Source organism: Capsicum annuum, chromosome 3 (assembly GCF_002878395.1).
Source record: "Capsicum annuum cultivar UCD-10X-F1 chromosome 3, UCD10Xv1.1, whole genome shotgun sequence".
NCBI lineage: Eukaryota > Viridiplantae > Streptophyta > Magnoliopsida > Solanales > Solanaceae > Capsicum > Capsicum annuum.
Window position 1 is genome coordinate 16100618 of NC_061113.1, and position 27477 is coordinate 16128094.

The following is a 27477-nucleotide window of genomic DNA, read 5'->3' on the forward strand; positions in this document are numbered from 1 at the left end:
TATTAAATATACGAAGAAGAATACAAGATGAAGGCTTGATAACATGAACATCGAACACAAAATTTGAGGCTTGAAACACATGTGGAAAGCTTTTCTAAAAATGATATTGGCTTTTTCTCCTATGTGAGATTGCTATGGAATTGTACGCAAATAGTTTTAGTAGATATGACAAGCCTATTGAATTTTGCACTAATCAAACTGAAAAATTCTTCTGAAAAGTAACAAGTCAAGAACTTGATCTTTTAGAAAAGAACGAAAATTTTGGAGAATGTTATAAAGACACTTTTCTGTGAAAAGTTACACTGTAAAAGTTAAAAAGATGTTTTTCAGAAATTGGAGAAGTTGGATTTAAATAGAAATAGTAGAAAACAAAAAATAAAATACACAACCTTTCATCTAAAGGATACTGACCTCTTCATCTAAAAAAAATACCTCTTCATTGAAATACTTATAATTATTAATTTACCTTAAACACATCCAACATCTCTATAAGTTAATCCTTTTAGTTTGTTAACTTGAATTTTCTCAATTGACATGCAAATGCCGTGCAAAATGCAAATATTGGACAAAACTTCGTGCACGTTACATGCCAATTGAGTCGTGATCATCAAAAAAATGAAAAGTCCATGTAGCTAAACTTAGTTGACAGTTGTGATCATCAAAAACTAAATGAAAAGTCCATATAGCTAAAGTTTTCCTACCCTATAAAGCCATGATACTAATTTATAACAATTTCCATAATTTCATCCATGGAAACTAAGAGAAATAGTCCTAGTATCCTACTATTTCCATGGCTAGGTTTTGGTCATGTAAACCCCTTTTTGGAACTAGCCAAGAAATTATCAAAAATGAACTTCCACATATATTTTCTTTCTACACCTATTATTCTCAAATCTATCAAGAAAACCCTAGATAGAATCTCTAATAATAATTTCTCAATACAACTTGTTGAATTTCACTTGCCTTCTTTGCCTAAGTTACCTCCTCATTACCATACAACTAATGACCTCCCTTCCCATCTCAATTCCACTCTCATTCAAGCCTTTCAAATGGCTTCTTCCAAATTTCCAAGCATAATTGAAACTCTAAAACCTAACTTGATTATCTATGATGGGTTCCAACCATGGGTAGGAAATATTGCTTCATCATGTAATATTAATGCTATTATGTTTTATGTTTCTTCAGCTTCTACTCTTGCCTACATCTACCACCATTTTCTTTATGGAACACCAAGCCTTACACCTTTTCCCTTTTCTTCCTTGTACCTTCATGACTATGAGATAAAGAAATTAGACATACAACCGATAAAACCACGTGATGAGAGAGCCTTTGCGTACGTGATCCTTAAATCGTTTGAGCAATCTCACAAAATTGTTTTGTTGAACACTTGTAGGGAGATTGAGGGGAAGTATATAGATTATGTTTCTACCATATCAAAGAAGGAATTGATGCCAATTGGTCCACTTATTAGCGAGGTATCCATAGGTGAGGAGGAGCATTGGGTGGCAATTCAATCATGGTTAGACAAAAAGGATCAATTTTCATGTGTTTATGTGTCATTTGGAAGTGAAAGTTTCTTCTCAAAGCAAGAAATTGAAGAGATAGCCAAAGGGCTTGACCTAAGCAAAGTTAGCTTTATTTGGACAATCAAATTTCCAAAGGGGATAAACACTAAAATAGAAGAAATGGTTCCACAAGGTTTTCTTGAAAGTACAAAGGGAAAAGGGATGGTTATTGAAGGATGGGCACCACAAAGTCAAATTTTGAACCATTCAAGTATTGGAGGTTTTGTAACTCATTGTGGATGGAATTCGATGTTAGAAAGCATGAGTTTTGGAGTACCAATAATAGCCATGCCTATGAATCATGATCAACCATTGAATTCAAGAATAGTGGAAGAACTTGGCATAGGGGTGGATATTTTGAGAGGTGAAAATGGGGAAATAAAGAGAGAAGAGGTGGCAAAAGGAATAAGGAAGGTGGTGGAGGAGAACACTAGGAAAGAAGTAAATTTGAAAGCAAGAGAATTGAGTGAGAAGATAAAATTGAAAGGGGAGAAAGCTATTGTTGAAGGTATTAAGAAGATGTTGAAGCTTTTGTATTAGTTTGTAAGGGAATGATGTGGTTGAATTAGGACATTATAGGGATTTGGATCATAGAGATCCAAATATGTTATTTGTATTGAATGTTGTAATATCTAGAGATAGGCTTCTTATAATTTCTCTCTGAGTTCAAACTTTAGTTGAACGCTTGAACTTTCTTCCTTGCAATTGTGTAATTAGAAAGGATTATACCTATTAATGAAATATACCGAGAAATGCATATAAAGCTTAAATTAATTCATACATGAAAAGATACTTCAAAGAAAAAATTCATGATCACCATAAAAAAAAAAATGGTATAATGAATAAGATTCCTCGTCTTTTTCAGAGATCTCGAGCTCGACTTCTAGAAATGGAGGAATTTTAGCGTTTCTCTCTTTATGACCGACGGCATGATTCTATATTAGTCAAAAAGAAAAAAAAACTAATCGAACCATGAAAGTTCAAGTAACCAATCAACTCGACTATAAAAGATTTTATGATGATAGATGTGTTGGTTTTAACTGTAACTAGTCAAAAAAAATATTAACCCAATCACGCAGGTGTCTTCCTGAAGTGGGGGATTTGATGTGACCTTTACCACGATCATTAATTTCTATATTATATAAGAACCGGTTTTGACATGCTCTTTTTTATTTACCATTTTATTCTTAATTGTTTCTCAATTTATTATATATCCCTTAATTAATTATTATAAGTTATTTATATATTAAAATTAATAATATTTTTTATTATATTATACCTAATTAATTATTATAAGTTATTTATATATTAAAATTAATAATATTTAATTAAAAAAGTAGATATTTATGAAGTTTGTTTCAGTTGCTTTAACCGTGATTTTACTATATCATCCCTAATTAATTATTATAAGTCATTTATGTATTAAAAATTTAATAATATTTAATTAAAAAAATAGATGGCATGTCTGTCTATATTAACCTTAATTGTTCAGTGATTTATTATATTACCCTAATTAACTATTATAAGTCATTTATATATTAAAATATAATATAGAAATTAATTAATTATTAGAAGTCATTTATATATTAGAATTAATAATATTTAACTAAAAAATAGATATTTATGACGTTTGTTTCAGCTGCTTTAACCGTGATTTTACTATATCATTCCTAATTAATTATTATAAGTCATTTCAGTATTAAAAATTAATAATATTTAATTAAAAACCAGCTGCTTCGTCATTTACTTTATTTTTCTGATTGCTCCATGATTTACTACATTACCCCTAATTAATTATTATAAGTCATTTATATATTAGAATTAATACTATTTTTTATTATATTACCCCTAATTAATTATTACAAGTCATTTATATATTAGAATTAATAATATTTAATTAAAAAAATAGATATTTATGACGTTTGTTTAAGCTACTTTAACCGTGATTTTACTATATCATCCCTAATTAATTATTATAAGTCATTTATGTATTAAAAGATTAATAATATTTAATTGAAAAAAATAGATGATATGTCTGCCTATTGTTTCGACCAGCGCTTCATCAATTACTATATTACCCTAATTGCTTCGTGAATTACTATATTACCCCTAATTAATTATTATAAGTAATTTATATATTAGAATTAATAATATTTTTTATTATATTACCCCTAATTAATTATTATAAGTCATTTTACTATATTACCTCTAATTGCTCCATGATTTACTATATTATCCCTAATTAATTATTATAAGTTATTTATATATTATAATTAATAATATTTTTTTATTAGTCATTTATGTATTAAAAAATTCATAATATTTAATTAAAATATTGATTTCGACATGGCTGCTTCAAGAGCTGTACCATTATTTCACTATATCACCACTAATTAATTACTATAAGTCATTTATGTATTAGAAAATTAATAGTATTTAATTAAAACAAGAAAAATATGCGTTTATGACATATTTGTTGCAGCTGCTTCAACATAATCATCTTTGAGAAGATGATCCAAGACTTTATTGTTAATTGAAGCATTTATGTTCCAGTTTTTGTATGAAATAATCCTACGAATATTAGTTCTACATCTTTTCTATATTTTGTAACAGGACTCAATCTTATCATCAAACAATTAAAATAACTCGACTACACGACACATCACACTTTCTTATCATGTGGAAAAAAACTACCTTATAAAACTTCACTTCTTAGTAAGTACTATTAAATAGTTATTATTTAAAAAGTTATCGTTTTAAATCAGTGTGCATTTATGTTTGTATTTCATCAATATCAAATATTAGTGCTAAAAGATGTCTATAGTATTGGGCTCATGCTGACACAGGCTATGCACATCTAGTGAGGTGGTTTCGACCACCTCTTCATTTACTATACTAGCCCCAATCATTTACTATATTACATCCTAATTGCTCCATAATTTACTATATTGTCCCTAATTAATTATTACAAGTTATTTATATATTAGAATTAATAATATTTTTTTATTATATTACCCCTAATTAATTATTATAAGTCATTTACATATTAGAAATTATAATATTTAATTAAAAAATAGATATTTATAACGTTTGTTTCAGCTGCTTTAACTGTGATTTTACTATATCATCACTAATTAATTATTATAAGTCATTTATGTATTAAAAAATTAATAATAATTAATTCAAAAAAATAGATTACTATATTAACCCCTATCATTTACTATATTGCCCCTAATTGCTTCGTAGTTTACTATATTATCTCTAATTAATTATTATAAGTCATTTATATATTAGAATTAATAATATTTTTTATTATATTATCCCTAATTAATTATTATAAGTCAACCACCTCTTCATTTAATATATTACCCCTATCATTTACTATATTATACCCTAATTGCTCCATGATTTACTATATTATCCCTAATTTAATTATTACAAGTCTTTTATATATTAGAATTGATAATATTTTTTAGTATGTTACCCCTAATTAATTATTATAAGTCATTTATATATTACAATTAATTATATTTAATTGAAAAAATAGATATTTATAACGTCTGTTTCAGTTGCTTTAACCGTGATTTTACTATATTAGCCCTAATTCATTATTATAAGTCATTTATGTATTAAAAAATTAATAATATTTAATTAAAAATAGATTACTATAATACCCCCTATCATTTACTATATTACCCCTAATTGCTCCGTGATTTACTATATTATCCCTAATTAATTATTATAAGTCATTTATATAGTAGAATTAATAATATTTTTTTATTATATTATCCCTAATTAATATTATAAGTCATTTACATATTAGAATTAATAATATTTAATTAAAAAATAGATGACATGTCTGCCTATATTACCCCTAATTGCTCCGTAATTTACTATATTATCCCTAATTAATTGTTATAAGTCATTTATATATTAGAATTAATATATTTTTTACTATATTACCCCTAATTAGTTATTATAAGTCATTTGGTTTCGACCATTGCTTCATCATTTACTATTTTACCACTAATTGCTCCATGGTTTATTATATTACCCCTTATTAATTATTATAAGTCACTGATATATTAGAATTAATAATATATTTTATTATATTATCCCTAATTAATTATTATAAGTCATTTATATATTAGAATTAATAATAAATAATTTAAAAAATAGATATTTATGACGTTTATTTCAACTGCTTTAACCGTGATTTTACTATATCATCCCTAATTAATTATTATTAAAAAATTAATAATGAATAATTAAAAAATAGATGACATGTCTGTCTATATTACCCCTAATTGCTTCATGATTTACTATATTATCCTTAATTATTTATTATAAGTCATTTATATAGTAGAATTAATAATATTTTTTTTACTATATTATCCTTAATTAATTATTATAAGTCATTAATATATTAGAATTAATAATATTTAATCTTAAAAATAGATATTTATGACGTTTGTTTCAGCTTCTTTAACCGTGATTTTACTATATCATCCCTAATTAATTATTATAAGTCATTTATTTATTAAAAAAATTAATAATATTTAATTAAAAATAGATGACATGTCTGCCTATATTACCCCTAATTGTTTCTTGATTTAATATATTACCCCTAATTAATTATTATAAGTCATTTATTTATTAGAATTAATAATATTTTTTTTACTATATTACTCCTAATTAATTATTATAAGTCATTTATATATTAGAATTAATAACATTTAATTAAATCAGTGTACATTTATGTTTATATCTCATCAATATTGAATTTTAGTGCTAAAAAATATCTATAGTATTGGGTCTGTGCTGACACGGACTATGCACTTCTAGTTATAAGAGAAACACAAATATGAAGGGGCACGTCAAGTCAAAAACCATCGAATATCACATATGCTGCAACGTATAATATTTTGCTAAAGATTTGGTCTTCATGTTAGCCTAAATCATACAGTGGAATCAGAAGTACAAAATTAACAAGAATTACAGTAAGAACTTGTTTAGACTACAAAACATAAGTGTGTGTACCAAACTCTAGGACTAGGAGGTTGAGTGGGACATATATTCATCGACATTAGTCATTTTGGGTATGTCTTAGTTTCCATATCTTGAGTTTGGACCAATTTGGCTTATGGCTGTCAAGTGGATCGGGTCGGGCCAATCTAAAATTGGCCCGTTAAAATAAATCAAATTGTGGGTCGGGCCGTGTCCGAAGTGATTTTAAGTGGGCTGGGCCAGGCTCAACAATAAAAATTTCAAAAACCACCCTAACCCGGCCCACTTAACCCAACCTGGTCAAACCCACCTAAACCCGGTCAAACTCGGTTAAAAATCCAATCAAACCCCGTCAAAAATTTAAAAAAAAAAAACTTTTTTTCAATATACACAATATAAACCCGCCTATATACATTTTAAATACGTTAAACAATATATATACACTATATATATAGTATATACTGCATTAGAATTTTAAAAATATATACACATATATACGCACCATTCAATATATACGACTATACGTTCTACTTTAAATAAAACATATACTACAACATATATATACTACAATATATATAAGTATACATATATTATAGAGTTATATACCAATTTATAAAACATATACACATGTATACATTAAATATGCACGTCTATAGAAGATATATACACACCATTCAATATATATGTACTACTTTAAGTAAAACATATACTACAATATATGTATATACTACAATATATATATATATATATATATATATATATATGTATATACTAATTTATAAAACATATACATTAAATATGCACGTCTATAGAAGATATATGCACAAATATACGCACCATTCAATATGTATATACTACAGTATATATAGTTATATACTACTTAATAAAACATATACACATGTATATGTTAAATATACACGTCTATCGAAGATATATACACACATGTACGCACCATTCAATGTATATGTACTACTTTAAATAAAACATATACTACGATATATATATAGTTATATACTAATTTATAAAATATATACGCATGTATACATTAAATATGCACGTCTATAGAAGATATATACACAAATGTATACACCGTTCAATATATATGTACTACTTTAAGTAAAACATATACTACAATATATGTATATACTACAATATATATAGTTATATACTAATTTATAAAACATATACACATGTATACGTTAAATATACATGTCTATAGAAGATATATACACACATATACACACCATTCAATGTATATGTACTACTTTAGGTAAAACATATACTACAATATATGTATATACTACAATATATATATAGTTATATACTAATTTATAAAATATATACGCATGTATACATTAAATATGCACGTCTATAGAAGATATATACATAAATGTATGCATCATTCAATATATATGTACTACTTTAAGTAAAACATATACTACAATATATGTATATACTAGTATATATATTGTTATATGCTAATTTATAAAACATATACACATGTATACGTTAAATATACATGTCTATAGAAGATATATACACACATATACGCACCATTCAATGTATATGTACTACTTTAAATAAAACATATACTACAATATATATATAGTTATATACTAATTTATAAAATATATATGCATATATACATTAAATATACATGTTTATATGCACAAATATACGCACCATTCAATATATATGTACTACTTTAAGTAAAACATATACAACAATTTATGTATAAACTACAATATATATATAGTTATATACTAATTTATAAAACATATACTCATGTATACATTAAATATACATATCTATAGAAGATATATACACAAATATACGCACCATTCAATATATATGTACTACTTAAGTAAAATATATACTACAATATATGTATATACTACAATATATAGATAGTTATATACTAATTTATAAAACATATACGCATGTATACATTAAATATGCACGTCTGTAGAAGATATATGCAGAAATATATGCATTATTCAATATATATGTACTATTTTAAATAAAACATATACTACAATATATATATATATATATATATATATATATATTATTATTATTATTATTATTTACACTACAATATATATACAATTTATAAAACATATATATATTTATACATTAAATATACACATCTATAGAAGATATATACACAAATATACAAAACATATGCTACTGAATATAATAAATTATTAATAATACTTGGTAGTAAATTAATAATATATTATAAGTAAGTTTTGAATTTAAACTAGAAATTCAATTTAAATCATTAAATGAAAAAAATTATAAAGTAAGTACTAAGGAGTTAATGAATGTTGAATTTTATTGATTGCAAATTGCGAAATGATCCAAAATTTATAATTTATATGAATAAAAAATCTACAAATTATGCATCATTTTTGCCAACTCATTCATGTTAATATTAACGGGAACTTGCATAAGATAGTCAAAGTCAACGGGGGTAAAACCATGCATTGGACTTGATTCTACTGAGTTCTCCCGTGAAAACATAATTTCTTCAAGTTTCAGCTCGTCGCTCGGCTCCGGTTCCATTCCTTAGTTTCTTCTTTCCTCTCTGATCCAATCTCTGAGGCAAACTAGAACATTCATTGCATTGCTTCCCAATGAGTGTCAGTTGTCTCCAAGCTGCTGTCGTCCCTAACTAAAGCCGCTCTCTGATGCAACGATTGATATTGGAACATTCAAGATATCTCTAGCTAATCTTGAAAGCACAGGATATTGTGTTTCATTACTCCTCCACCAATCCAACGTGTTGATCCATCGTCTGCGATCCTTTGGCGACGATCGAAGATAATATTTCAGCTCTTCCCGATAAGTTGAGGTGTAAGTTTTCTCATCAACACTATTCCAACAAGATAAATCATAAAAGGAATCAGGAAAACCACTATGTGCCGGCCTTTTAGAAGATGATGGCTCCTTGGGAGGATGAGGAGCGACAGTTGGAGTGATATTTGTAGGTACGGATAAGTCAAATAAATTAGCATAGTGATTATATAATTTTTTCTATGTATTCATTCGCATCACTCATAGCCGTCCACAAATCAGTTGTACTTGTTCAGAATCATTGTTAGTATTTATTTCTAAGTTAACATAAATAATAGTACTAAAGTGGCACATAGTATTATATTTAATGCATGGATTTAACATAGCACCAACCAAGTAAATAGGGGGAATCGGAAAAAAATACTTTTTAAATCTAGTAAACATGGCACCAACAACTTCATTATAACCATCTTTATTTTTATATTCTTTAAGCAAACCAGAAATATCTGTTATATATCCCAAAATATTACAAACAGTAGGATAATACGCACCGAAAAATTCAACCGTAGCTACATAAAATTTTTCTAAAAACTTAACAAGATCATTAATTACAACCCAATTAGAATCATGTAGCATGCAATCAGCAGAATCAGTATATGAACCGCAATGTTGGTTAAAAGTTAGTGTAATAGGAACTCTATATTTATAACAAGTTTTTAAAAAATCATATGTAGAATTCCATCTAATATCAATTTCCTCAGGCATCAATATCGGTCCAAGTCCATTTTCTTGACATTTAATTTTAAATTCTCTAATTCTTTTTCTCCGATTATTTTCTTGAATAAAACCAACAGCAAGACGGATTTTTTCAATATAAAACTCAAAAAACTCAAGACCATCTTTTACAATTAAATTATATATATGACACGCACACTTAATATGAAAAATTTCAGGCAATGGCGGAGATAGCATAGATTTTAAATTTTTTTATAGCAGTCTTGTTGTTAGAAACATTATCAAAAGCAATACATAAGATTTTATTTTTTGATACCATAAAATCCGGCAACTTTAACAATAGAATCAGAAATAAAATCTCCAGTATGTTTACGGTTTTTATCATATAAAAAGCAAGAATACGTTTTTACATCACAAAATTACTATTCATCCAGTGGCAAGTAATGGTTAAATAATCATTTTTATTTGAAGCACGACTAAGATCAGAAGTTAGGGACAATCTACATTGAATATTTTTTAACAATGTTGATAAATAAAAATAATATTGTGAATGAAGTCTAAAAATATCAGATCGACAAGTACTTCTAGGAACACCATTAAATATAGGATTATAAATAGCTTGAATATAATGATAAAGACATCAGAAGAAGGAAAACTAAAAGGTAAACAACTCACATCTACCATTTTAGCTATTTCTTCCCGATCCCTCAATTTATTATACTTCTTCATTACCTGATCGGTTGCTGGGTCCATTCTAGTTTGCGTTGGCCCATCAACATCCCTACCACCTCGTGCAATTTCTAACTCTCTTTTGTGAGCATCACCTATATGTCTCATTAACGTACCCGTACCCCCTTGCTTGCCTCCACTTTTATGCTTATATATTTGTTGATAAATATTTCATTGCACCTCAGTATCTGATATACGTTCAAAAAATTGTCATGCAATACTAGTTGTTTTACGAGGTCTTGGGGCACGGGGAGGACGAGGAGGGAGATTAACCGATTCAGATCTAACGTTAGCATTTTCTACTGCGGGTGTCTTATCAATATTTTTATCATCTTCGTCTAAATAATGAGAGTTCTAATTGAAAGGGGAGTTTGAAATAAAGAATGACTCTTTGAAGAGTTGTACTTTAATAGTAGATTTATTATTTAGAGTAACTTACGCACTTATTACAAAGTAGAAAAGGGCAATCGACAGATTGACTTCACGAAGTTCTACTCAATTACTGAAGAAACACATTGAAGAACCTAGTCCTAGTATAGAATCTGGCTAAGAGTTTTAGCATTGATTGTTAGGATTTGTTCATTGTGTTGAACTATTGATGCGATATTTGTTTCAGTGTGTTATAAACTGAACTAGGAGTTAGTCTTCGAGTTGGAAAAACTCAAAAACTTTGGGAACGCTTACCTTGGGTGGTGTGTGTAATTAGGAATTAGAGTTTACAATTCCTAGTCGTTGAGTTATAGGAATTAGAGTTTACAATTCCTAGTCGTTGAGTTACAGGAATTAGAGTTGTAATAAGTTGTTGTTGAGCCTCAAGTGATTTAGTGGAGTTGGGGTTAAATCCTGTAGAGGTACAGATCGTGATTTTTTACACCTCTTTGAGTAGGGTGTTTTTCATGTAAATATCACTGTGTGATTTACTTATTGTTTTAGCCAGACAGAAACACGTTGGTTAACTTGTTCCACTAATAGACAATTGTTAGACTAAAATAAGGTAGTCAGTACGACACGTACTCTAACAAAATGTATGCACTACCTCACCACATTCCGACAATATTTACAGGTAATCTTTCTTAAAACGTAGAATTTGTAATCTTGAGAAAAAGATAAATTACATGGCATTACCAGTAAGAGTGAGTTAATAGTACCAAATGAAAATAATGCTAACAATAAATTGAACAGAAAACATTTGGCTTTGCAAATGGTGGTGTTATTTTCACAACATTAAATAGAGCATTATTTATACGCATTACTATACACAAATTTGCTTTCTTGTATAGCCAAGAAAATATTTTTTTTACTTGTCTTTCTTTGATACTAGTCCCTCTAATATAGGATGACTAAGAACTAAACAATACAATGAAAGGAAACCTTGTCCAAACATCTCTTCAAAGTTCCACTCTGACACCAATCTTTTCATTCCAAATATTAAACACACCACATTAAACACCACTAAAAATGTCAAAGGAACCATGAAAAACTCAGCACCTTGGAAATCAAATTTACACTTTACATATTTCCTTAATTTCTCTTCATCTATAGCTTTGTTTGTCAACCTGAAATTTGCCTTTGCAACACCTAGCCACTTCATTAAAACATCTAAGCATCCAAATAAGCAAGTTGTTACTGTTTTTATTACCCAAATTCTGTGTTCATTCCACCATGTCCTCAGGTTGCCATCACTAGACAAGACTTCATATATATGTTCAGCTAGAGATGACAAGAATATGGTTGTAAATAGTGCAAACCATGGACTTGTCACCTGTAAATTGAGAAAAGAAATGACAATAAAAACGAGTCATGTGGATGAATTTCATTATTATCATCACTTTAGTAAGAAGACTAGCTAGCTATATGCTTTGGTGTGATTTTAATAAGTTTATCAGATTGTTGATCTATGACACAATAGTTAGTATATAATGTTCTTGTTGGAATAGACCTGCAATTTTATCACATAGGGTGGGGTGAATAGATGGAAATCTATTTTAACTAGAGGTCTAGGGTTTGAGCATCGAGAATGCAGAAATTTATTGTAGGGAGCACTTCCTCCTTAATGAGCCTTACGTGGCATGACAGACTTAACCGTGCCAATAAATTTTGAATACCAGATGGTTAAAAAAAAAAAAACTAGCATTTCATTAATCGTCACTATAGTTTAATGAAAATTCCATCAGGCCATAGGAGATCCACCTTTCTTTCTCTTCTTCAAGGTTTAATAATTCGACCTGATCATGTAATCAATCACTCATATGTCCATCTCGACTAGCAAAATCAAAATATTTTACATTTTCTAATGTGAGTACTGTACTAGAAGATAGGGGAGAGCCACCATTTTAGCTACAAGTTTGGAAGAACTCAATAGTTTTGGTTCAAACCTTGTCTTTATGATATAAAAGAAAATCATTTGGTATGTATAAATAATCTGTCCATAACCTAGTTAACAAAATTAGAATCATGGTTCAGAACTCATAAACTAAAAATTATGGCTCAGCTTCTGATTTAAGAAATGTTTATAGGTAATAAAATTTAATTTTCATACTTGAATATTGAAATCTAACAAATTACCATAATATTGAAGGATGAATGTCAACCCAAGGAATAAAAGATTTTACCTTGGGAAACACTGGAGTGCCAATCAAGAAGCACAAGGGTGGAACAATGCCATAAAGGAAGCAAGGAATGAGAGAAAATGTGAGAACATGAAGTATGCATAACACATATTTTGGACCAAAGTCATTCTTGACATGAATCCATAAGTGAGTGGACTATACTTTGAGAACCCAACTTGTACTAGCCCAGAAGCCCACTTCATGAGTTGGACCAAAGCATCTTTCATATCAATGGTGCTACAACCAAGAAAACATGGTCTCTTTGGATAAAGATATACTGATTTCCATACCTTAGAGTGCAAGAGATAGCCAGTGTATGAGCTCTCAAGTAAACTGTCGTATCTGTAAAGAAAATAACAATTTAGGTTTTTAGATGAAATGATCACATAATTAAACAGTTTAAGTTTTTCGATGAAATGATCACATAATTAAATAGAGATGGATACAAAAGTACTGTGACAAAACTATCCCATGAAAATTGGAGACGTAATCTGTCCAAGTTTGGGCGGGCTAACGACTCGTTCATTTGTTAACTCAGCTCTTTTGAAGGATGTTTATTGAAGGATGGGCACCACAAAGTCAAATTTTGAACCATTCAAGCATTGGAGGGTTTGTATCTCATTGTGAATGGAACTCGATGCTAGAAAGCATGAGTTCTGGAGTACCAATAATAGCCATGCTTATGAATCATGATCAACCATTGAATTCAAGATTGGTGGAGGAATATGCATGGCATAGAGGTAGAGATTTTGAGAGGTGAAAATGGGGAAATATAAAGAGAATTGAGTAAATATGAAAGCAAGAGAATTGAGTGAGAAAATAAAATTGAAAGGGGAGAAAGTTATTGATGAAGGGGTTAGGAAGCTGTTGAAGCTTTTGTATTAGTTTGTAAGGGAATGATTTGGTTGAATTAGGACATTATATAGGGATTTGGATTACAGAGATCCACATATATTCAAGGACTATTTGTATCCAATGTTGTAATATCTAGAGATAGGCTTCTTATAATTTCTGTATCCAATTGCAATTGTATTTTGTGTATTTATTTAATTAAGAAGTTTGGGACAATTTTTTTTTAAAAAAATAAATCAAAATATGTATATGTAAACATCAAAAATACGTGATGTATAAATGAAATGCAAGCACAAAATAACTAACTAAATAAATAGAAGTGAATATTCCGCTACTTATTCAAAATTGTCTATGTGAGTAGATATTATGTATTTCTCTTTCTATTACTCCGTCTGTTTACTTGTCATTATTTCACCTTTTGATGTCAAACTGCGTGAATTTTGATCAATATTTTAGGATGTATTTTTTCATCATTTAATATGAGAAGGACTGAAACTTATAGCATTTTTCATATTATTTTCGACCATATAAATTTTAAATTTAAATAAGAAACTTATAGCATTTTTCATAGAATTTTCGAGCATATAAATTTTAAATTTAAATATTAAATTAATCTACTTCAATTTAGTTTTGAAATTTAAGCAAATTGAACTTAAGAAACAAAATAATGACAAGTAAAAGTGAACGGAGAGAATACTCCACAATCAATGAATTGGAATTGTAAATCCACACTGTCAGGTGGGTCACATATTGTGCATTTACCGCCTTCGAATTTTTAAAATTGGATTTATACTTTATCGAATTATTTCATATCATGGTTCAGGCGTTAAAAATCAGTGAGGTTTACTCTTCCTTTTCGATGCCCGTGGAACTACTGTCAATGGTTTACTCAATTACTTATTGGGAATGTTAAAAAAAAAAGATTACTACGTGATTTTTTAAATATGCCTATATCTATCGCTTTTCCTTCATTGATTTGATTCTTTCAATAGATACCGAGATTCATATTGAAAATAAAAAATATAGTAATTCAAACTATAAGACATAAGAGTAATTCAGATTGATCAGAACAAATAGATATAGCAAATAAATGGAATTGGATGCTATGTCACTCCCATATATGGAATTGATATTCACATATATCAAGATAATATTGTGGATTGATCTATAGATCCATATCAAATGCAGCCTCTATCTTTATTTTAGTCCGGGGAGCAGCTACAATCTAACTAATAAATAGTATGGTAGAAAGAAATAGATGAATCTTGAAATAGATGAATCTTTCTACCATACTATCTATCTATTAGAATACTGCCGATTCTAGTCCACTCATTTCATTTAAGACATGAAATTGGAATCTTTTTCATTTTTTTTCGACAATTTTGGCTAAGAACTCAGAAGTCAAGTTTCATTCAAATTAGTTAATAATTAATCGTTTTGACTGACTGTTTTTACGTAAATGATAAGTAGAAAAGCGGTAGGAACTTAAGAGCTTCTAATTTAAATCCTACAATAAACAAAAGCTCTATCAAATTATGATAATTTATTATTGTAAACATCAAGAATAGACTAAAATTTTAGAAAATTTACTTCAAATCATAAGCAAATTTGTCTCGTTCACATATACCGTTAAGATTTTATGAAAGAACTTCTCAATTAGCAATTGTATATTAAGAATACGTGATAATTTTTTATTGTGAACTTCAAGAACATACCAAAATTTTTAAAAAACTTACCTCAAATCACAAGCAAATTTATCTCTTTAATCATAGATGCTATCAAGATTTCAATTGATAAGAAAATTCTAAAACTTCAAGAACATACCAAAACTTTAGAAAACTTAACTGAAATCACAATCAAATTTATTTCTTTAATCATAGATGCTATCAAGATTTCAATGATAAAATGTTTATATTTAAACTTGTTTTACACTAAAGTTTCTCAATTAGCAATTGTCTATAAAAAATACACGATAATTTATTATTTTAAACTTCAAGATTATTATATTAAAATCACAATGAAAACTTTTCAATTAGCAATTGTCTATCTATCAAGAATATAAGATAATTTTATTATTGTGAATATCAAGCAAATATGTCTCTTCAATCATAAATAGTATCAAGATTTCACACAGGAAAAAACTTCTCAATTAACAATTCTCTATAAAAAATACATGATAATTTATTATTATTAACTTCAAGAACACATTAAAATTTTAGAACACATATACAATCTAATTTTCAGTTGGTAAGAAAATTCTACACCTAAGCTTATTTTTTCACTAAAAACTTCATAATTAGCAATATTAGGAATTAGGATTTCCAGAACCCCCCGGCTGATGTTGATACAATCACATACAAAGTCTAACTTAAAATTTGTACTTGGTTCTTACCTTTTGAATCGCGAAAATAATCATAAAAATAAGATTTTTGACAATTTGGTGGATTACCCAAAAAATTATGAACCTTGTTGGAAATGGGGTGCACATGATGTTATTTTCTTAATATAGACATTATTAAATACTACTTTTTACCTGTATCAAATCTGGTAGCATTCCTTTTTAATGTATACAAGGAAAAAAAAAACTACTTACATTAATTTTTTATATTTATTTTCTTACAATAATTAATATAATAAGTGAAGAGAAAAAGTTTGTCTATTATAAACTCTTTTAATGACGTGCAAAAAGTTTAAATCATTTTTCTACAGATTTTTACACTTTTAAATATACGTTACATGTGTATAAGTCAATATTATTAACTTGAATGCTAGAAGTGTTTGAAAATCTAGAATATTTTACACTTTTAAATATACGTTATATGTGTATAAGTTAATATTATTAACTTGAATGCTAGAAGTGTTTGAAAATCTAGAATATTATTGTAAGTATACATATATATTTTTTTTGATTTTTTCATCCGATATTTAGAACCTATATAAAATTTTGACTAATTCAAATTTACACTAGAGTAGAGTTAATTAGGGAATAACACACACTAATGACTTTTCAATACCGACCTACACAAATTTAAGTAGATGAAGTAACAAATCAACTTTCTCCATACAAAACTCTATAGAATATATTAAAAAAAAATTATATATGTTGATGAGTAATAACCTTAGAATTCTTAAAAATTACTTTTCTCTACTATATATTTTAAGGCTCCCTAATTATTAATTCTCACCCTACCTATTTTTTTTATTTTTTTTTTGGGTTAGACCCTTAACTTTTTCCAGCAAAATATAAGTTGTTTTTGCCTGTGGGTGATTATGCATTGGAGGGGTTGTCTCTCCATCTTTGATGATATTCATTACTTTACTATTAACCAGTTCAGGGTGCAACACCATGTAACCATCATTTTCATATCCTTGTAGCTTACAATGTTTAGGCAGAAAATCATACCTTATCTTTTTCCCTTTTATCTTTATTCCTCTAATTTTTTCATCCTTGATTTTTATGTAAACAACCTTAGTATTTTTTATTTTTTTTTGGGTTAAATTGTTGCCCTTCTTTCTAATTTGTTATTGTTCCTTCAAAATAGTGGCAAAAATAAGTAAAGCAACACAATGTTATCAAGTTTTTTCCTCTAAAATCCGTTGTTAATGTCGTCTGCACAATGATCATCTCTATTTCTCATCTTCCTTACATTTCTGTATGTTGATTATTTTCTTTTTCATGGTTTGTAGATTCTCCTTTTTCTTATTATTTTTGTTTTTGGAGTTTTTTACTTGTTAATGGCAAAGATTTGGCTCAAGAATTTGTGATAAACTTGAAAGAACATAATATATAACGTCTCTATTGTGTACTTTATTTGCTAGGTAAATTCCATTATTGTGGCAGTGGACATGCTTTCATGGTGGATCTTGTTTTTCTATGTCCTATACTCTCTACTTTAGGACCATAATATCATGTTTCCGCAAGTGTTAAAAATTAATTAAAAAGAATTTAACCTCTACAAAAAAATTCCTTAAAGCTCAGCCGAACATTTATGTACTATTATTTACCATTTGTATTAAGCAGAAAAATAACAGATAGCAACAGAATACGAACTCTAGCAACACAATACAACAATGGAAATATAAGAACAATATGATTAAAATACCCTTACTCAAAAGTTTCTTATAGTCTAATTAAATATTCATCTACCACCTATTTAAGGTGAAAATATAGCAAACAACAATGTAATAGAAATTACAACAACTCATGCTATAAATTGAGATATCAAAATAATATGATTAAATCTAACCAACATAAAAATTTCTCAAAATTCGTCCACATATACTACAACAACAACAAAAAACCCAGTGTATTCCCACAAAGTAGGGTCTGGGAAGGGTAAAATGTACGCAGTCCATACCGCTACCTCCGAAGAAGTAGAGAGGTTGTTTCCGATAGACCCCCGCCTTAAGATAAAGGATAGTAAACAAGAGCGTAATGAAACATGAAGCAGGATGGATGACATAACATAAATAAGGAATACGACATAATAAAATAAAAAATCAGAGTAATACAAAATAAGATAAATAAGCGCAATATGGAATAAGAGATAAGAAATAGGACGTTTGAAATAGGACACCCACCTAGTAGCAACATACACTCACAGACCAAAGACACCCACCACACCCAAACCCTCCTGACTAGGGGCTCTTACCTATGGACACAGTCCTAGGATTACTAACCCGGCTATACATGAGCTCTTCTAACTACTTGCTACAATCCACGCACTTATCCTAGCCTTCTACCCTTATCTGTGACCTCCACACCTTTCTATCTAGGGTCATTTCTTCAGTAAGATGAAGTTGCTCCATGTCATGTCTAATCACTTCCCTCCAGTATTTCTTCGGCCTATCTCTCCTCCTCCTGAAGCCATCCAACGGTAGCCTCTCACACCTACGAATTGGGGCATCCGTGCCCCTCCTCATCACATGCCCAAACCATCTCAGCCTTCCCTTTCGAATTTTGTCCTCCACCGAAGTCACTCCCACCTTCTCCCAGATAATCTCATTCCTAACTCTATCCCCTCTTGTAAGCCCACACATCCAACGCAACATTCTCATTTCTGCCATCTTCACTTTTTGAATGTGAGAGTTCTTGACTGGCCAACACTTTGCTCCATACAGCATGGCTGGACGGACTGCCATTCTGTAGAATTTGCCTTTAAGCTTAAGGGGTACCCTCTTATCACACAACACTCCCGAGGTGAGCCTCCACTTCAATCAATCTGCTCTAATACGGTTAGTGACATCCTCATCAATCTCGCCATTCCCCTGGATCATAGCCTTAAAATACTTAAAACTATCCCTCTTACAAACATCTTGAAAATCCAACCTCACCACCACATCATCCTCCTACCTCAAGTCACTAAACTTGCATTCCATATACTCCGTGTTGGACCTACTCAACCTGAATCCCTTAGATTCGAGGGTTTACCTCCAAACCTACAATTTTTCATTCCCCCCCTCCCCCCCGCGTCTCATCAATCAGTACTACATCATCCGCAAACAACATACACCAAGGCACCTCCCCTTGAATACTCCGCGTCAACACGTCCATCACCAATGCAAATAGAAATGGACTAAAATTCGAACCCTGATGCAACCCTGTCTCAATCGAAAAATGCTTTGAGTCCCCTTCCGCTGTTCTCACCCGGGTCTTTCCTCCATCGTACATGTCCATAATAGCTACGATGTACGCCATCGGGACCCCTCTCACCTCTAAGCATCTCCAAAGAACCTCCCTAGGGACTTTGTCATACGTCTTCTCCAAGTCGATGAACACCATGTGCAAATCCCTCTTCCTTTCCCTATGTTGCTCCACCAATCTCCTCACCAGGTGGATTGCCTCTATCGTCGAGCGACCAGGCTTAAAACCAAACTGATTCTCCGAAAAGGATACGAACATTCATATACTACCTATATTAATCAGAAAAACAACAAATAGTAACAAAATAGAAATAGAACAAAACAATACGATAATTAGTGGTAATGACACTTTTTTAAATTAGTGATGATGACACATATTTTTAAAACGCCCATAAATTTTTTATTTACACAAATCTCCCATTATTTTTTCCTTTTTCCCTCTTTCACTTCTTCGACCCGATTTGACCCCCTACAAACTTGGGAGGGTGAATTAAAAAGAACTTTTGAAAATAAAAATAAATCAAATAGGATATAAATCTTAAGAATGTAGTGAAAAAAAAATACTTTTTTAATTGGTGATTAATAATAATGACACATATTTTCAAAACACCCATAATTTTTTTTATTTACATAAATATCCCACTATTTTTTCCCTTTTCACCTTTTTTATCACCTCAGCCCAATCCCCTCCCCCGCCCCTAACACCCTCCAATGAAAGACAAAAGTACAACACACATGAAGCACACAAAATAATCTAACTTTAGCAATTCAGTGTTCGGAACATAATCACTTCATTATATTCATTACCTTCTAGCTCCTTCTTCTTTCAGTCATAACTATCTCTTCCATGGCTTCCATGTTCCAGCTTTCCACTTTGAGCAAGCCTCCTATCACTCATGTTGTTCTTTCTAACACTGCTATGAGGGTGCAGTCCAAAGGCATGCCATGCATGGCTATTCGAAAGAGAGATGGATTTGACTACTCAAGTGGTCACTTTAAAAGATCTTTATCCAACCAACTAACTGCAGCTAGAAAACAAAAGCATCCTCACGGTGATAAGGATTCAGATGTGGTTAATTCTTATATCACCATTTATGTTATGCTTCCTTTGGGTGTCATTAGCCTAGAGGGTGGTATTGGGGAAATCCTCAAAAACCACCTAAAGACGTTGAAGTCTATCAGGGTTGATGGAGTTATGGTGGATTGTTGGTGGGGCATCGTGCAAGCTGCTCCAAGACAATACAATTGGAGGAGATACATAGGGGCGGGTCAACCAATTTCGTTGCCTAAAGGCGAATCATAATGAGAGGCCTTAAATATAAACATGTGAAAATAATCAAATTTTTTTATTCGATTGGGTATAGTAAAAAATTATCCTCTATTTGTATCAATGTCCTTCACACTTTTATTTTAAAACATAAATCAAAACTATTAATATCTAATTAACATTATGTTTTAAGAAACTTGCATGATTAATATAATAATTTTTTCATGTTCCTACCACTCGATGATCTTAATTTTTACACCAAATAAAAAATTTAAAATATTTTTTATATACTTCGATTGTTCAAATTTTTTTTTTTATAATTTTCTTTTATTTATAGTTTAAATATTATTTATTTATTTTAAAATAAATTTATAAATTTATTTTTATTATTCAAAAATGGGCCCCAAAAAATTAGGGGCCTAAAGCCGTTGCTCCATTGGCTTTACCCAAGAGCCGGCTCTGGAGATACATAAAGCTCTTTGACATGATTTGAGGCTTAAATCTCAAGATCCAGGCTGTCATGTACTTCCATAAATACGGAGGAACTATCGGGGATGATGTCCACATTCCTATTCCTCAATGGGTTGGTTATAGAAGTTGGAGCCAAAATTCCGACACATTCTTTATGGACATAAATGGAAGAAGGAACAAAGAGTGCCTCAGGGGTGTGTCATACCCTTTTTTAACCAAAATGATTCAGTTAAGTTTTGAAAGAATTTTATTTGTTAAAGTGGCAAAATAAAAATTTATTTCAAAAAGGATTTTTAACAATCAAAACTCAGAGTCCACTTGACATAATTTGGTGTGCCAAGTCACCTTTGGAAATTCCTATTCAAAACTTCTTTTGACTCTTTGAAACTGATCCGCGAACAAAGATTCCGGTTAAGGAATTCTGTTGACCGAGGGGAAGGTGTTAGACATCCCTCGATCCCGTAGTTTGACCGCAGTCTCTTGGTGGAATGTATTGGCTAATTTAACACTACGGATGTATAAACCACACAAAACACATAAAACAATCAATCAAACACACGAAACAAAACAAATTCAAAATATAGTGTTCAGTCCAATTATTACAAACCAAAGTAAAAAAGAGTACTAAAAAGTAAACCTACACTAATCCTAAACTATGTTCCAATGCTTTACCCACCACGAACCTCCTTTGCGTACATGATACGTCGGGGAATTCCCCGATAAATAAGTACAAAAGATCCCGAGGCATCCCTCGGCAAAATGAATACATCTTTTCAATGCGATAATCAAACCATTCAACAAAATTTCAAACATTCAACAAAACCACAAATTCTAAACTTTGCCTACCCGACCTACGTTTGCCTACCCCACTCACCCTCTCATGATACAATGAAGTTCGATTAATCGTTCATTTCAAGTCAAATAATAATCATGAATCAGACCAACTAAAATCCACTTTTTATCAACTTCTCAATTCCGCTTTTAATTCTCAAATGAGATACCATTTCACCATGCAAATCATAATCAAAGAAACCAATCACGAATCAAAACAAACACGTGTTCATCACCAAAAGGGATCAAACAAAACACCATATTCAATTCAATATACCAAATATAGCAAACAATGAAACAAAAAACAAGAAAAGAGTAGAATTAGACCTCAATTGTCTATTTTGATGTATCGTGGATAGAATCACATTCGAAATACCTTGATTTGAACCTCGATAATCAACAACCCCAACTCAGTATCGCAATTTACCACCCGAACAGATTTGAAACCCACAAGCGAACTCAATATAAACTCCCGATTCGACAACTTCGCACAAAAACTTCAACTGGGAACGCTCCTTCCGATCACTCTCTTCTCCAATTTTCTCTCCTTTTATTGCTTTGCTCTCGATCTTTTGATCTCTTTCCCTCGAATCTCTCAATCTGTATTCTCTCTCAAACTCTTTTTATTTTTGTTTGCCAGTTTTTCCTCATGATGTGCATGTGTAGTGTTCAACAAACAAACAAAAAAAAAGGTCCCTCAGATCTGTTGTGTCCGTGTATGAAGCTATATGTAAATGGTTCTCCAATTTTCCTCCGATATGGTGTGTGTATTGTGAGGATTCTGTGAGTTTTTCACTGAATCGGGTCCTTTCCAGTGAGGAATTTTGTTGTCTGTGTGCAATTTTTGTTGAAGAAGATCCTTGTGTATTCAATTTTGTAGTTCCATCAATCCCATGACAAATAATGGAATTCCCCTGTTTCATCCCCGTTGTCTTCTGTATGTCCTGGTATATATCCTATATATCTATATATGGGTGAGTGTAATTGTGTATTCAGTGTTTTCTTTAATGGCAAATGGAGTGGTGTCGTGTGTGCTCTAAGGAGAAGAAGAAATTTCTTTTTTTTTTGAATTGTCTCTCTGATCGTGGTCCGCTCTATCCGATCACACTTTTTCTCTCTCGCCTCTATTGGTTTCTCTCTGTTCTTCCTCAATCAGTGTGTGGTTGTGCGATTTGTGTGTAAATATGGCGTCTGTGTATTGTCGATCCAAGAAGAAAAAAGAAAAATGGATGATGGATGATGATCTCTAATGGAATCGTGAATGGGAACCCCAAAAAATGGGTTCTCCGTGTATGTATATATCTAGTAGTGTGGTGAGTGTGCTCTATTCTGTTATGGGGAATATGTTGTGGGTCCCTTTTCTCTTTTGTATTACGGTATTTTAATTCTGTATCCCTTTGTGTGACGTGTAATAGTGAGGTAGTGTGAGGTAGTGGGGTAGGGTAGGGGGTGTGAGATGGTGAGTAGGGAAAGGGGTAGGGTTAGGTTGTTAGGATGATTAAAACAAGATACAATTTGTTTGAAATTTTGTTAAGGGTTGTTATTTTTTGTATTTTTCTGGTATAATCACATGGGTGAGGGTATGTAGTAAGGTGAGCTAAAAATGAATAAAATTTAATTTTGAAAGGACAAAATTAGATGTCTACAGGGTGTTGATAAAGAATGTGTGTTAGAGGGAAGGCCGGATCTTCAGGTCTACTTCGGCTTCATGAGTAGTTTTTTCACAAGTTTGAGGACTTTTTTAAGCAAGGTACGATCTCTGAAGTGGAGATAGGCTTGGGGCCTTGTGGGGAGCTTCGCTTTCTCTCATATCTAGCAAAATTCTAATGGATATTTCCTGTTATTGGTGGATTTCAAAAAGCTTGTTGTATTTGAGTCTTAACTACATCATTCACCCCTCCAAAGTATAAAGCACTTCTAGCTTGATTAGCTTGCAAACTAGAAGATTCTATGAATATTGAAATTTAAAAAGCGAATGCGAGAATGAAAATATATAAAATAGGACATAACTCTTAAGAATGTAGTAAAATGACACTTTTTTAATTAGTGATAATGACACATATTTTAAAAACGTTCATAATTTTTTTATTTACACAATGCCCCTACTATCTTTTTCTTTTTTCCTCCTTCACCCCTTCAGCCCGATTTGAGCCCTACAAACTTGAGAGGATGAATTAAAAAGAACTTTTGAGAGTGAAAATAAATAAAATAGGATACCACTCTTAAGAATGTAGTGAAAAAACTATATTTTTAATTAGTGATTAATGACAATGACACGTATTTTCAAAACACCCATAATTTTTTTATTTACAAAATATCCCCACTATTTTTTTCCTTTTCCCCTTTTTACCACCTCGGCCCGATCCGATCCCCCACCCCTAACACCTTCCAACGAAAATAGACACACGTGAAGCACACAAAATAATCTAATTTTAGCAATATCAGTGTTCGGAACATAATGGCTCCATTATATTCATTACCCTCTGTCTAGATCCTTCCTTCTTTCATTTCATTATATTCACTACCCTGTACCTAACTCCTTCCTTCCCTCCATTATATTCATTACCTTCTAGCTCCTTCTTTCAGTCATGATTATCTTTTCTATGGCTTTCATGTTCAAGCTTTCCACTTTGAGCAAGCCTTCTATCACATATGTTGTTCTTTCTAACACTGCTAAGAGAGTGAAGTCCAAAAGCATGCCATGCATGACCATTCAAAAGAGAGATGAATTTGACTACTCAAGTGGCTAGTTTCAAAAATCTCCATCCACCCAACTAATTGCAGCTAGAAAACAAGAGCATCCTCAGGGTAATAAGGATTCAGACATGGTTATTTCTTATATCTCTGTTTATGTTATGCTTCCTTTGGGTGACATTAGCCTAGAGGGAAGTATTGGGACCCATACATCCTCCAAAACCACCTAAAGAAGTTGAAGTCTACTGCGTTTAATGGAGTTATGGTGGATTATTGGTGGGGCATCGTGCAAGCTGCTCCAAGACAATACAATTGGAGGGGATACAGAAAGCTCTTTGACATGATTCGAGGATTAAATCTCAAGATCCAACGCCATCATGTACTTCCATAAATGCAGAGGAAATATCGTGGATGATATCCACATTCCCATTCCTTAATGGGTTTTAGCAATTGGGAGCCAAAATCCCGACATATTCTTTACAAATACAAATAGAAGAAGGAACAAAGAGTGTCTCAGTTGGGGTGTTGATAAAAATGGGTGTTGGAGGGAAGGACGATTCTTCAGGTCTACTTCAACTTAATGAGTAGTTTTCTCCATGAGTTTAATGACTTTTTTAAGGAAGGTACAATCTCTGAAGTGGATATAGGCCTGGGGCCTTGTGGGGAGCTTCGTTTTCCCTCATATCCAGCTAAATTCTGATGGCTATTTCCCAGTATTTGTGGATTTCAGTGCAATGACAAGTACTTACTTAAAAGCTTGAAAATGGTAGCTGAGGAAGCTGGATGCTCAACATGGGCTAGAGTGGCTAAGAATGCAGGTTCCTATAATGCAAAACCTCAAGACACGAAGTTATTTCGTGATGGTGGAGGGTATGATACCTTTTAATTTATGGCAGATTCCTTTTGAGTTGGTACTCTTAGGTTTTGATCAATCACGGTATAAAGTTCTTGGATTGGCAAAATCTATATTTAGAGGCACTCCTATAGCAGAAAAGCTATCAGGAATCCATTGGCATTTCAAAAGTGCTAGCCATGCAGTTGAACTCACCGCTGGCTTTTACAACCTAAGCACTCATGATGTCTATATGCCCATTACTTCAATGTTAAAAAAACATGGAGCAGCTTAGAATTTCACATGTTTTGAACTGCTAACACTTGATGTGCAAAGGGACTATCCAAAAGCATTAGCTGATCATGAAGGATTAGTTTGGCAGGTTCTAAATGTTGGATGGGCTATCGAAATTGCTGTTGCGGGCGAGAATGCCCTTCCCTGCTACGACAGGAAGGGCTATAGTAAAATATTAGAAGTCGCAAAACCAGTCGGCGACCCAAAACATAGACAGATATATAGGTTGACCTACTTAAGGCTCTGTTCTACTCTACCGGAGCATGATAATTTGATGGAGTTCACGAGCTTCGTTCAAAAGAGGCATGGTGTGAAGCCATCTGGATAGAAGAAGTGTCGCATTCACGCCCTTCAAATTTGAAACTGTGCTATTTTAGAACTTCATTAACTTCTTGATTCAGACATTGTTGTATATGGTTCTTGGTGTTACTTTTTAGTTGGTATCAGTACTGTATTAATTTACTCGAAGCCTTTCATATTTTTGAATTCATGACTATATTTTCATTTTCGGAGTAAAAAAAAAGTGTTCGGAACATTTTAGGGTATGACCGAAGCAACTATTTAATGATCGAGTACCTCCAAGTTAGGCCGACCTACTAGCCCATTCCTTATTAGGGTATTATACCAAGTAATTCGCTATCCTAATGAAAAAATAGTTGCATACTAGCATTATCCAAACGTCTTACCAAGTCAAAAAGGGAGGGTTCGACCAAAGCCAAACACCGATCCTGCAATAAGAGTAGACAATACAAATTAGAATAAGCAATAAAATACAATCATATGATGATATTCCAGCAGAAGGATATCTCTTTGGGTGATTTTCTACTTATTGCTGAATGAGATCTCTGAAATCTTTGAGATCTTGAGTTGGTCTCACGGGAATAATTGTCAAAGAAAACTTTTGAAAAACTATTTTGCAAATACCTACTTAATTTCTTTTTGATTTATTTTTTAGGTTTAGGGTGTAAAAAGTAAAAAAAGTGGGGCCCACACGTGGATCAAGGGATCAATTCATCATTTATACAACTTTACAAATTTAATATAATACACCTAACCCCCTCCACTTATTCTAATATCCCAAAAAAAAATTCTCTCTCTCTCCTCTTCAATTCTCAACTCCCACTTTCAAACAACTTCTCCCAAAAACGC

General features: G+C 31.1%; 1 protein-coding gene and 1 pseudogene across 1 annotated transcript; both read left to right on the forward strand.

Moving 5' to 3' along the window:
* The first annotated feature begins 717 nt into the window (after nt 1–717).
* Nucleotides 718–2341, forward strand: LOC107864612 (UDP-glucosyltransferase 29). The gene has a single exon (XM_016711029.2). It carries the CDS (start codon nt 750–752, stop codon nt 2103–2105), a length of 1356 nt encoding a protein of 451 aa, XP_016566515.1. The 5' UTR covers nt 718–749; the 3' UTR covers nt 2106–2341.
* Nucleotides 2342–25050: 22709 nt separating this feature from the next.
* On the forward strand, nt 25051–26787 carry LOC107866629 (annotated as a pseudogene).
* Nucleotides 26788–27477: the final 690 nt, after the last annotated feature.

Excerpts from the sequence above, each read along its gene's own strand:
- LOC107864612 (XM_016711029.2), top strand. The coding sequence starts at position 750 with ATGGAAACTAAGAGAAATAGTCCTAGTATCCTACTATTTCCATGGCTA.